General features: G+C 34.4%; 1 protein-coding gene across 2 annotated transcripts; it reads right to left on the bottom strand.

Annotated features, from left to right (window-relative positions):
* Nucleotides 1–689: 689 nt before the first annotated feature.
* LOC125077736 (ornithine decarboxylase 2-like) lies at nt 690–10,752 on the bottom strand. Of its 2 annotated transcripts, XM_047689758.1 has the most exons (11): nt 10,668–10,738; nt 10,566–10,574; nt 10,185–10,375; nt 9,642–9,759; nt 9,263–9,394; nt 8,299–8,419; nt 7,986–8,159; nt 7,213–7,344; nt 6,270–6,371; nt 5,702–5,928; nt 690–1,535 (listed from the first exon to the last, which is right to left on the bottom strand). In XM_047689758.1, exons 3-11 carry the CDS (start codon nt 10,369–10,371, stop codon nt 1,394–1,396), a joined length of 1,335 nt encoding a protein of 444 aa, XP_047545714.1. In that variant the 5' UTR covers nt 10,372–10,375; nt 10,566–10,574; nt 10,668–10,738; the 3' UTR covers nt 690–1,393. The 2 variants fall into 2 exon arrangements, with proteins under 2 accessions (XP_047545714.1, XP_047545715.1); XM_047689759.1 differs by lacking the exon at nt 10,566–10,574 and having other exon boundaries at nt 10,668–10,752.
* Between the last annotated feature and the right edge of the window lie 3,207 nt (nt 10,753–13,959).

Below are 13,959 nucleotides of genomic sequence, written 5' to 3' on the forward strand. Positions count from 1 at the left end.
CGTGCTCGGCGGTGAAGGAAAACATCTTGAGGAAACCTGCATGTGTCTAATTTCAACGACATTCTGCCACATGTGTATTCCACCAACCCACAGTGGAGCAGCGTGGTGCCATAAGCCCAGCAGTGGGAAATTAACAGGCTGTTAATATATAAAATAAAATAACTGGTGAAAAAAGAAAATACTGAGTCGTTTTCAGCACCGTACAGTATGAGTCTCATTGAGAACCAGTAGTAGGCTTACATTTAATTTAATCCTATAATAAAGTGATACAATATTCAGCATGAGGGCCTACTTGAGTAAAGATTATTTTGATTTAAACAGAAATCACTCAAATTTTCGATTGCGAAATATTTGCTTTTACAATGATCCTTAAAGTTAATCAGCTGCTCAGTTTTATTAAATATTTCAGACTCTTAAAAACAATCAATTACAAGTTCGAAATCGGAAATCGGAAATAAGTTCACAACTTTTAAAAATACCTTTTTAATGTCGTTAGTAAAAAGTCTTAAACCATATTATTGTTTGGCATAATATTTCTTAATTTAAATAAAATTCAAACAAAGTTTAGTTTCTAGTGATATAATACTTTAATGTTAATTTATTCTCCTTGCCTTTTTACTTTTATAAAAACTTTTTTTAAAAAAAATATAGTATATAAGAAAAAAATTGAATGTAACACTATGCACGGAGTAACATAGAAAAAGGATTAAATAGGCTTAATTTAGTGTCAATAAAATAAAGATTTATAAATATTCGGTGAAATATTGAATGACTTAATACTACTTAATAATTCTCTTACGTCTAAGATTTGGATATTGAAGATAACCGATAGAACTATGAGCACAGATAAAAAAAAATGTCTTTGTGCCTCAGTTCAGTGTTGGATACGTTCAGTAGTTTTCAATCACGTGAAAACTACTGAACGTATCCAGTCGACGCGAAATTGTTTGTAGATGATTAAAGGATTATTATTCTTTTATCCTTCCTTCACATTTTGCCCAGTGAAGTAAGTTGGTAACAACTATTAAGGAATCATATTAAAATAAAATGCGAAACGTGAACATCAGTATTTACTTTTTAGAGTTTTAAAGTGCCATCTTTTTTCGAAGGTCAGATCATCAAGGCCACTCGTAACAACGATGACAATGCTCTGAATAATTAAGGGGTTCTTTTCCATACCATTGGCGAAGTTTTTTCACCCAAGATTTTCTGTTTCGACTAACACTTCGTCTTCCTTGAACCTTGTCCAATATGATCGCAGTTAGTAGATCGTATTTTAAAATTACGAAAAATGACGAAACAATCAATGTATTTTTTAAAACTATATACAAAAAGTATACATAAATAATGAACTTATACGATATTCTTTTTCTTTTATCATATCTATTACTCGTTATATCTTCAAAGTATAATTCGAGCCTGTTATGTTTCTCGTTTTAGTGATTCGCGGTAAAGTTGAAGGCAGCGGCGATGAAATATCATATTCCTCAGTAAATTCATCCGAATTGAAGAAAATACTATTTTTTATTTGATCCCTGAAACAAGCAAGGTTTGGTTAATACAAAAAAAGAACTATTTCATATGAGTCATATTTTTACCTTTATTAACAATATTATTTTTTTTTTGGTTAAATTGATAGTTCATTGTGATAATTATCACAGGCAATATGTATGTAGGCATCTAATGGTTAAATTGTACGGCATCACATACTGTAGTTGAGGTCGGGAATCGAACCAATTTCAGTCATTGGGTCAATTCAAATTTCTGTCAAGTATTCATATAGTAGTAGGGCCATTGTGTTTGCCGCCCTGGGACGCCTCCTACCAAATGTGGGAGGGCCGGGATCGCTATGTCGGCGACTATATGCCGGTGTAGTGAGGTCAATGGCGCTGTACGGTGCCCCGATTTGGATAGACGCCCTCACCGCTGGCAATCGGGCCCTCTTGCGGAAACCGCAGAGGGTCATAGCAGTGAGAGGTATAAGAGGGTACCGTACGGTGTCATGGACTGCGGCGACACTTCTCGCGGGTGATCCACCTTGGGAACTCCAAGCGGAGGTGCTCGCAGAGGTGTACCGGTTCCGGGCGGAGGCGAGGAACGGCGGCGACCGTCCAGGGTCGGCGGAGGTCGGGCGGATCAGGGCCATAGCCCAGCAAGCCCTGATCGCCCGATGGGAGGAGGATCTGGGGTCACCCACGGCAGGCCTGGCGACAGTGGAGGCGGTTCGTCCCCACTTAAGTCGCTGGGTCAAGAGAAAGCGTGGCACACTCACGTTCAGGATGACGCAGGTACTTACCGGACACGGATGTTTCGGTAAGTACCTGCACGGGATAGCGCGGCGGGAGGTGTCACTCTCCTGCCATCAGTGTGGTGCGTCAGTGGACACGGCGTACCACACCCTGACTGAGTGTGCTGCGTGGGGGCCCCAGAGGCATTCCCTGGTGGCGTCTTTGGGCGGAGACCTCTCGCTGCCGAGCATCATCAACGCAATGCTCGGTAGCGAGACGTGTTGGTCAGAAATGCGCTCCTTCTGCGAAAACGATATGTCGCAGAAGGAGGCAGCGGAACGGGAGCGAGAGGTGGACGCTGCTGCAAAATCGATCCGCCGAAGAAGACCGGGGAAACAACGCTACGCGCACCTTCTCCCCCCGCTTCAATAGGCGCCACAGGGGCTAGGAGGGTTCTCAGTACCCCGTGAATCCCCCCTAGGAATTGGAGGCCCGCATAGCTGGGCTGACCGTCAGGGCGTCACGGTAGCATGCGAAAGCGATCCCGTGGCGCCTACCGATGAGACGGAGAGGGTACCGCTGGTTTTTTAGTGGGTATTCCGGTGTGCCGCTAACATCTTGGGCACCGGCGAGTCCCACATACCCCCCCACTTCCATGTGGGGGAAACGCGTAACGCGCTTTTCCAGCGAAAAAAAAAAAAAAGGGCCATTGTGTTTGTTTGTCCACGTAGATTCGTCGCCGTGTTTGATTTTCATTAAGGAATGTATTAGTATATTATTCAGGCGTATTTGGCTTATATAGGTTTCTATATTAAAGTATGGACTCATATTATAAAGCAATGCGTAAAACACTGATAAGACCTCAATAGTTCATAAATATTCAAACATTTTTAATAGTGGTTTTTATAAAACGTGTGCGTGTGAGAATTTTACTATTTCTATGTAATTAAAAATTTAAAATTATTGTAATAAATGTAATTTCTTCTTTTTCCCTATAACATTCTTAATTTAAATTTGGAACAAACTAAACATTATAAAATAAGATAAGGCGTGAAGTCGTCTATTTCGAGCGACTTAATCATGTATATTCCATGTCACCCTGCACGCGTATCATAAAAAATCACTCTCATCTATTTTTCATTATTATTTTTCAAAAAGAGAAGTGCCATTCCAAAACTATTCAAAAAATCTTAAATTGTTTTTGTTAAGAACACAAGGTACTCCGAAAAATTAAAGTACCGAATTTTTAGAACTTATTAAAACTGTAGTCGTGCTGTGTGTATCAATATATTTAGCCTGTTGCCTATATTATTATTAGTGCCACCTCGTGCCACGAGCGATATGAGAGCGTTCCTCTATTTACTCTATTAGATTTGTTTGTCAAATAAATATCAGTTCCAACAATAATTAACCAATAATAGGAATTATTTACATGTGCCGAATTATATTGTGTTATACATAAGATCGAGTACAGACGATTGCGCTATAAAAATATATACTCCTAATTCTGCTAGCCGTGAGTATTTCTGAGTATCGTAATAGGCCCAGTTGTTAGAAGACGTGAATCTTAATCGATGATTCTGATATCCAACTCGGGAAATAATTGAAATTTCATGTGCCTAATTTGTGTCAAAGCTTCTCCTCAATGAGGAGAAGAGACCTTAACATACACAGTCTGTTACTAATTGTTGTTTTTTATTTTATTTGCTAATAAAACCTGGGATGCGCCAGCAAATGCTTTAAATTACAACTGAGTCGATGTTATTACTCACCTCTTAAACCGGAATACAATAGGTACTATTTAATAGGTTTTAACGATATCATAAATGATGTTTAAGTAACTACTCAGGCGGAATTACCTAAGCTCAGCAAATATTTAATACGATTTACATAGCATACTTGAATTGTACTAAATTTTAAGTATATTTATTTAATATGAAAATATAAGTAATAATAGTAGACACTTCATTGGAATTCAAAATTATAAGGATACATTACAGTGTTATATATTATTTAGTAATGTTTAACAATGAATCGATGTGCAATAAGGTTATTTAAACATGTCCGTGAAATTATAAATTCGCCCATTATTAAATATACTTAAAATTGATTCCGATTTAATTATGCTATGTAAAATGTTGTTCGACAGGAACGGCTGGATGCACACTGTATTCACAACATATAAATTAATGAATAAATACGAATTCGAATTTCAATTAGCTTATATATGTTTTTAAATGTTTTCATTTGTAGTTTATGTACATACATACGTAATTATAAGTACATAGGAGTAATGGTATGTAGTAAATATACATTAATAACAAAGGCATATTATTCAATACAAGATTATATAGATGATAAATAATACTTGTTGACTTCCAGACAGGACCTATTATATACATATATAATTGTATTTAATTAACATAACTTTGTATTTTAAATGTAGGAAAAGAGTAACTACTGAGTTTTTTGCCGGTTCTTCTCGGTACAATCTACTTTCCGAATCGGTGGTAACTTTACTTAATATAGTTTTGTAATTTTTTTTTTGTTTTTTTTTGTTTTAGAGGTTTATGAGTTTGGTTTTGATTTTTTTTATGTTTATTTACATTTATAACAGTAGTTTAGTTTGGTGATAAATATGAATGGTTAGTAAAACAATAATGACTTTTCTCCTGTCCCAAAAGACAGTGTTTACTAAACAGTCGCTAAAACATTCATAAGCATAATTCTGTTCATTCACGAAGGCACGTCTCCACGTAAATTATTATTTTCGGCATTGCATTAGTATGAGTGACGCTAGTACTTACAAAATGACTTAGTGTGCGTGACGAAGATGAGCCTCGAGTGCTTTCTGAATGAATTAAAAAAATAAAATTAAAAATACAATTTTCTAAGTTTTTTTTTTTTTTAAATTAAATTGCGTAAAAAAGTCTGTTATGTAGAACCAGGTTGTCATTGTGATATTATATAATGATGATGATACCCTAGTGACAGATATCGGTTTAAAGTGATATATCATTTTTCAAAGGACTAGTCGACTGCATAGGAGATATTATTACGCACGTGTGTTTGCGTACTGCTGCTTCTGAGAATTATCCAGGATATAAACCGGACCAGATGTGATCTTCAGCCGTATAATCTTTTTTTTTTTATGACATAGGTGGCAAACGAGCAGGAGGCTCACCTGATGGAAAGTGACTACCACCGCCCATCTACTCATTAGAAAAAGTCATCTTAATAAAATGAAGAATACCGTACATATCAAATATGTTATAATTATTGAGTATTTAGTACAAAAATAAATCGATGTGTCAACATCTCAATGCTCGTTACACAGCAGGGATTAACTTATATTAGACTTTGAGTATCAAACGAGTAATAGCTAATACTTAAAACTTCAGATGACTTAAGACTTATTTACACATCAATTATTTGGCACAATTCTTTGTATAGTATATAGAAATCGCTCTTACCATAAATTCTGTGAAATAACCGAACGTATCTGAGGTTTTTCTAAGCAAGAGAAAGGAGTTGCAAATCCAAACGAGTAAGCCCCTTGCGTAGAAAACACCAGCCAATCAGATGACGTGCAGCGAGGCAGAAAGATATCCACATTCTGCATCACGCGATCCGTGGAGTCGCAGCTCGGGCCCCAGAGAATTGTCCTTTCGGGCTTCTCATTTATAGTTTCAGCACGTGTCTGGTTAAAACATTAAGTATTATAAATTACTGTGGAATTGTGACACACGTATGATTTATTATTGAAAAGAGAAGTATATATTATAAAACTGTAAAACTATACTGTAAGAACTCAAAACATATAGCAGAAAGTGAAATTCACTATAACAATAATAATTAAATTAAGGGTACAAATAAGAAAATGGAGTATCACCGCTAGTTGGTCACATAGAAAGAGAGTTCTTAGAGAATAGCACTGCTCTCTACTCCAGTCTACTCAGATATAATCGATTAACATCAACATCCCACTAACTTGTGACCAGTGGGTCATGAGCCATTGGGCTCTTTTTTAATATAAATTACCTGGAACCGTTTCACCGTATGCCACGGCTCTTGATATCTCAAGGTTCCAAAAAGTCCGTCATTTAGATAAATCATATTCACTATTTCATTTCCTTTCGTGACCTGATTAAAGCGAACAAACGTCACATTTTATTCATATCAAAATTTATGATGTTTAACAACGATGTAACTGTGCTTATCTTACAATCACATAATAACATTTAAGACAATACTCTGTTTGAATTAGGCTTTCGTATAAAACCTATAATTAAATCAAATATTTCACAAATAATTTTTAACATTTTTTTAATTGACAAGTATAATTGAGAAGTAAAATACGTGACCCTCACGGGACGCCCGCCGCCCGGTACATGTTACAAGTCTTATTCAAAGGTTATTGCAAAAAAATAATTATTAAAGAAAACCAATTAATAAAAATTTACTTTCTTTCTAATAATCAATAGCAACGAGTACATGATACGCATACACGAGGAAGTAGAGGTGGCTATATGGCGGTGGATGAACCTGACGGCATAAGGGAGCGTCCTAGTGTTTGCTGCCAGGGCAAACTAGGAGGCAGGGCTTCGTGCAAGCTCGTCTAGCTAGTTACCACCCATTCATCATAGATTCTACCGCTAAACAGCAATACTCTGTATATACTCTTTATTGCTGCTTAGCAGTTTTGAAGTGTTCCGGTTTTTAAAGGTGAGTGAGCCAGTGCAACTACAGGCACAAGAGAGATATTTCATAGTTCCTAAGGGCGTATTGGAGAAGTAAGGAATGATTAAAATTTCTTACAGCTCAAATGTGTATGGGTGGTGGTGACCACTTACCATCAGGTGGGCGCTACATGAGTTGCTCGTTCGCCTAACAATTTTATAAAAAAGGTCTCGGTTACACTCCCAAAGTGCTACGAGATGCTTAAGTATAATCTTAATAGTACAAGTATGAACAGATATCTTACCCTTCGTACATTGCTAATACTACAATACAAATTGCAAGATGAATCACAGATATATCGTCCTGGCTCAGCGATAACTTGTATATTTGGGTCCGGGAATAATTCTTCTAAAGTACCATTTATAAGTTTGGATACCTATATTAAAAAAAAGTTTTCATATTAGTAACAAAAGCCGTCCCATTTTGTAGCAAATGCGTGTTTATAAATAATACAAATAATATCAGACGTTCAACATCTCTGCGCCAATTTGAAAGCGATTGATTAAAATGCGACGCTGTTCGGAATATCTATTGACAGAACTCGATTTCCAATAAATTGTATCTACATTTGAATAAGTGTTGCTCCAGCAATTGATTTCAGAACAAGCTTTACTATTTGTAGTTTCGTTTGCTGAAATTGTAAAATATTATTTTGAAAATTTAGTTACCGACATAACTAAGTTTAAGGGTTCACAATGATTCACCGAATAAACATTCTACCGGTAAACATGAACACAATGTTCTGTCACTTCTCGCAGTATATGGCCAAAAGTGATCGCGTACTATCAGATGGTTCCTTTGTTTGTCTATCTTCTTCAAATAACTACTTGTAAGATGTTCAACTATGTGAAATTATCTTATTTAAAATATGTGTAGTATTTTTTTTTTATAAAACAAATACAAATATTTTTTTATACTATATCTCGAAATAATCGATCCATCAAATGGATATCGAAATGTTAAAAAATTAAGTCGGATAAAATAAGACGGGGTCGTTTAAACGGAGCTACTACATGCCTGGTCAATTCGGTCAGTTCGATCGCTCAAAAATCCTCCTCCTATATCAATAATGTTCATATGCCTGCCTGCTCGGGCTTCATGATCAAAAAGCTCTTTCGCTTGTCGCAATCCAATAACATGACTATCAGCTGAAGAACAACCACTACCCACGTGGAATGCCACTCCAACTACCTGAATTAAAAATGAGTCTAAATAGAAGTATATCAGAAATGTAACATACATTTTGAAGTTAAAATATCGTCTTATATATAGCTAGATACTATAAATATCTATAATAAGTTACGTCGTTATTTTTTAAAGGTTACCTTACCTTCAAATCTAACGCAGCCGCTTCTTCTAAAAGATTGACGGCCTCCGTTTCGAAGTCACAGCCAAATTTATCACCCAATTTATAAATACTCTCTCCATCCACTTTAATTCGTATCAATAGTCTAAAATATTTAAAATGTCAAAAAAAGGCTTTATTCTGATTCATTTTAAGTTTGACTAAGAATTTGAGCAAATAGTAGAGATTAGTAAAAGGTAAAATGTTCCACTCCTGATCAATCTAATCTGTTCACCGAGTTCACCTGTTCTGCTACAGGTTGGTTGATAAACAGATGGCGAAATTTCTTCAACCTGACATGCAAGTTTTCTCATATCTTTCCTCGCTGTCGAGCGTGATACTTGAGACGGTAGGAAATCGGATCTTTGAGAAGATACACGTTTTATATCTACTTTGCTATCATATAAAAGTTGTTATGTATCGGTAATATAATTACATAAGTTAATTATATGGAGATTCAAATGGATTAACATTGAGTCAATATATGGTATTGCATTAGTTAATAGCACGAATTGACAAATATAATGGACTACAGATCCAATCAAAACGATGAATACTCCTCTCATGACAGCGTGTTGGATACAGTAATAAAGACGTCAACTGCAAGTTACACAAAGCATCATAGTCAACTAATTGATGTACTGTTTGGCGACTGTGGATAATAATACAACGTAATGAATATATCGTCATCGGGTATTCATTGCCGAGGTGATCCAGTGGACATCATTCGCGAATTTTGTCCGATAGTCAATAATTTACAAAATTATTAACACTCGATGAGGAAAGTTGCATGTTCAATGTTACATGTATTTAAATAAATTTGTTAATATGGGTCAACAAATTTGAAGTGGTAAACATTTTAATTAATTATTCTTAGTGGAAGTCTTAGTACGCTTTCTCCAGCGATAATTTCGATATCTTACTCATTAAATTATATAATAATATATACTTAGCATCAGGCCAATAATGCTTAATTTTCTTCAGCTCGTTAATTGTGTCGAATGTTGTATGACGAATGCCAGAATCTCGGGCGAAAACCATCCAGTCCGGATTCTTGCTTGGTACTGCGAAAATAATGCTCCTGTAAAAAGTAATATACATTAAATTTTGTAAAGGTGAAACTTGGACTATAATGTGTGTCAATGTTTGCATAGACACACGTTTTAGTCTAAGTTTTTAAACTTTTATGTCGTTTAAGCTGATAGAATTTTAGTCGTCAATTATAAAGTTAACACAAAGAGATATACTTTAATATAATTGTACTTATCAACGGCAGGAATATCAGTATTATGAATTATTTTAAAATATTATTTAAATGAAATACGTACAATGGTGATACATTAAGTTTTAATATTTTGTGTATTTCTCCAGGTGACGCACAATCAAATCCTAATCCAAGCTCAGCTGCTAATTTCAGCATATTATCGCTGTCATTTGCTTTCATAGCTAAAACAATTATATCAATAAGGACATCGTTGTAATTGATTATAGCTATATTTTTATTATAAATGTTAAAGTAACTCTGTCTATTACCTCTTCACGTTTTATTGATTTAGATGAAATTTGGTATTGAGGTAGTTTCAGTCCCGGGAGAGAACAAACGCTAGTGTTTTTAAATTCGTCTTTCGAGGGGGTGAAAAAGGGGGTGACGATTTCTGCGGTATGGGTAAAGTTTTCTAAATTACGCGCTGGTAAAGCCATAGGTTCAAGTAATACATAAAATTAAATTGACTGTACTTTTGACGTATTAACAAAGAGAAGTGTCACTTCGCACCCTTCTAAAACTCTCAATGTGACATGAATCGTACTGTTCTCCTCACCGCACAATGATTATCCAATTATTAAAATAAGAATTGTCTTAATCAACATACCATAAAATATCTCTATTCTAGGCATCATTTTTTTAAAATGCTGTATGCGGTGATATGCTTCATCAATACTAAATACATAGAATGGTTCTTTCTGGCGACCATTTTCAATCATGGCCTTCGCTACATCTTCTGGTGTTTTGTTGTTTAAAATTAATCCTATGTCTGGACCGATGATTTTACTGGCCATGACCCTAAAACGAAAATCAATTTATCAAATGAATGCAGCACCTATAGACGTAGATGTTGCAGAACAGTTACGTGGTCAACAGAACAAATGAAATCGTATAAACAGCATAAGCATAATTTAATATTTATATTTTTATTTTTATTTAGATAACCTATCAATATTCAATAAAATTTAAATAAATAAATAACACTTACACTTTCGCACTAAAATTCAATCAATATTATAAAATATAAAATTTTATTGCACTCAATGAACTTTCAGTTTTTAAAACAACATGTTAACACATTTTTACTTACGTTTAGTATTTAGTAATTTACTTAAGAATAACTTGTAATAATTTACAATTCGATTTACGTTTATCTTGCTATGAGTCCGTTAAATAACTAAAATCGTTTTATGTTACATAGATATTTTATGAAGTTTATATAGACATTTTATTTACGAGTGTTTGTAGAGAACTTAACGACGATAGCGTGAAATATAACAACGAACAAATCAAATATCAACGGATTTATAAGTCTATTTTATTGGTATACTAGCGACGAGCCCCGGCTTCGCACGGATGCAATGCTCATTCTAAATATACTACAGAATGTCTCAGAACGTTCAGTCTTTCAGTCATTAGACTATACAAACCGCTATATAAAATATTCATTTAATTTATATTTAATTTGATGTGTACTAAATTCGCAATGTATTTCAGGTACACATTGTTTGGATAAGGATTAATGCTGAATAGCTTTAAAATCACTTCAAAAATAAGCCATTATTTCTCGTAAATAATAAAAAATGGTTGTTGTGGGCCATCCCTAAGAGATAGAGCATGACGGACTTTTTTGAAGACCTTTTTAAGGTGTACAATTAAATACTGTAGTACATTATTTTGATCTATCTCGAAGGGATAAGATAAATACTATCGATATAAGAAGAAAAAAAAAATCCAAAATTTTCAAATTCGCGCTTCTGAATGCCAAACGACGATGTGTAAAAAGTTTCAAGATATCTATACTGTTATTATCCAAATTGTAAAGTTGAAAAGGCTATTAATAGAATTTTAATGTAATATTCTATTTATGTTGATAAGGAATGTGTAGCGGAGAAGGTCCGTGTCCTATGTAAATATATACGAGTATAAAGTGGGGGTCAAAGTGGTATATTTCCAAATTAATCTTTCATATTTACAATATATAACGTATAAAATATTGAGGTTAGGACTCTCTAGTAAGCATAATACATCGAGTATTTATGTCAGACTTTACCATAACATAGTTATATAAAATCAACAAAAAAATAAACAACCGTGTCGGATAGTACTATCCTGTAGTATATAATGAGCCGAGATGGTCCAGGGGTTAGAACGCATACATCTTAACCGATGATTTCGGGTTCAAACCCAGGTAAGCACTACTGAATTTTCATGTGCTTAATTTTTTTTATACTACATCTCGTGCTCGATGGTGCAGGAAAACATCGTGACGAAACCTGTATGTGTCTTATTTCAACGAAATTCTGCTACATGTGTATTCCACCAAATCGCATTGGAGCAGCGTGGTGGAATATGTTCCAAACCTTCTCCTCAAAAGTAGGCCTTAGCCCAGCAGTGGGCAATTTACAGGCTGTTAATGAATGAATGAAATAGAATTATGGAAGTGATGCAATAGACAATTTACTTGGTAAGGTTTTGTGCCCGCCTGGACACAAAACCATCCATTCATCATATATTAGTAGCAATATTTAGTATTGTTGTGTTCCGCTTTGATGGGGAATGAGCCAGTGTAACAGCTACAAGGGTCATAACATCTTAGTACTCAAGGTTTTTTTTTAATAGGAATACTAGCAATGCCCCAAATTAATTATGGAATTACTAATGTTCCAATTTACCCCTTATCTTATCACTTGTGTTAGGAGTGGAGTGACAATAGCCCAAGTGGTCAGAATCTTAGGACTTTTTACATCGCTGGGCGGCCCAGAAAACCATTGCGTTATTGACGCTTTAAATTGATGGTGATGTAAGGAATGGTTAAAAAAATTATCGCGTTGATGCCACTGATGGATACTTACCATTGTTGGTGAACACTTACCAGACGGCCCACTTGTCCGTTTGCCGGAAACGTCATAAAAAAAGAGTAGATCCATATTATCCATGCCCTAGGGCATAATATCTCATACATTGTCAGCTAGTCTTCCGTCAAATCAAATATAATGGCTGAACCACAAAACTAGGACATTTGCATAATTTTCAAGCATGAAAATAGTTACGTAGCTTATCTGTCAGATATCGATATATGGTGTCGTGAGTATTACTAGGTGTTTAATAGGCACTTAAATATATATATAGCTTCTATTTTAGCTATCCAGTCGCTAATGACACATTTTTGTTTAAACCAAAAAGTATAAATTGAATAGTTAATATAATTTAATTAATTAAATAATTATTTGTTAAAGTTTATTATTAATTGATTAATTTGTGCCCCAGGCTCCTGGCCTACTTTTAACCCTCGGATCGTCGATCCAAGTGTTAAAAGTTGTCACTTGGAAACAGTAATTACGTTGTTCAAAAAATATTTAAATAATAATCATTTTAATATATCATATAAGCTTAGTACTTAGTTTTCATAACTGTCAGAGATCCTTGTAAGTGATAACGTCGCATTTCAATATTTTAAGTATTAGCTATGTCAATTTTGTAATTTCGTCAGAGTATTATTATAATTTTTTATGAATACTTCCTTTGGATCGTTATGAAAAATGAATAGAGTGACTTTGTATGATGCGTGCGCTCAGGGTGACGTTAAAACAACTCTCTCTCTCAACTCTTGATGAAAGTACTCGTTAAACGGCCAATTGAGTATTAAGTGGCTCGAAGGAGACATATTCACACCTTATCTTATTTTACAATGTTTATTTCATTATAAATTTACAATTTTTGAGTGTTATTGTAGTAGTAAAAAAAATAGAAATTACATTAATCAAAATACTAAATATTTTTTGCTTGCAATTAAAATTAGTTTTAATCACGCCGAAGAAGTCAAACTTCTCACGTAAGCGGACGGACTAATGGGCCACCTGATGATAAATTGTAACCATTGTTATTAACACTGGATAAATAATTTAACTATTCCTTACAACGCACCACCAACTTTGGGAACTAAGATCTGATGTCCCTTACCTTTTAAAACGGAACACTGCCATGCGGCATTGTTCATAATGATACTAGTAATATATCCGTACTAATAATATATTAATTATAATAATTCATAATTTATTTTTTCTAATTATCTAAAATATGAGGATGAATATTGAAAATGTCGGAAAAAGTGAAGTTAACTGGGAAGCTTTACAGACGTATGCCGCGAAATGTAATAATTATTGGTATGAATTAATATAAGCGTTCTATTTATTCTACAATGAGCTTGTTAATAATATATTTAATTGTATTTACTGTCCTTATTATCAGTTTAGTCCTAATTGGGGTGATTGACCTTCTAACGATTTATTGATTTTGTGCTTATCACATTAATAAATTTATTAAAGTTAATGAGGACAATGTTGTGTACTCAATTCGATTTGTAAACAAAAAAAAAATAT

Source organism: Vanessa atalanta, chromosome 4 (genome assembly GCF_905147765.1).
Source record: "Vanessa atalanta chromosome 4, ilVanAtal1.2, whole genome shotgun sequence".
Classification (NCBI taxonomy): Eukaryota; Metazoa; Arthropoda; class Insecta; order Lepidoptera; family Nymphalidae; genus Vanessa; species Vanessa atalanta.

Coding starts and splice junctions, on each gene's coding strand:
- LOC125077736 (XM_047689759.1), bottom strand. CDS start 10,371: ATGGCCAGTAAAATCATCGGTCCAGACATAGGATTAATTTTAAACAAC. Junction 9,395..9,641: donor AAACTTAATGTATCACCATT/GTACGTATTTCA, acceptor TACTTTTTACAG/GAGCATTATTTTCGCAGTAC. Junction 7,345..7,985: donor GAACTGACCGAATTGACCAG/GCATGTAGTAGC, acceptor TTTTTAATATAG/GTATCCAAACTTATAAATGG.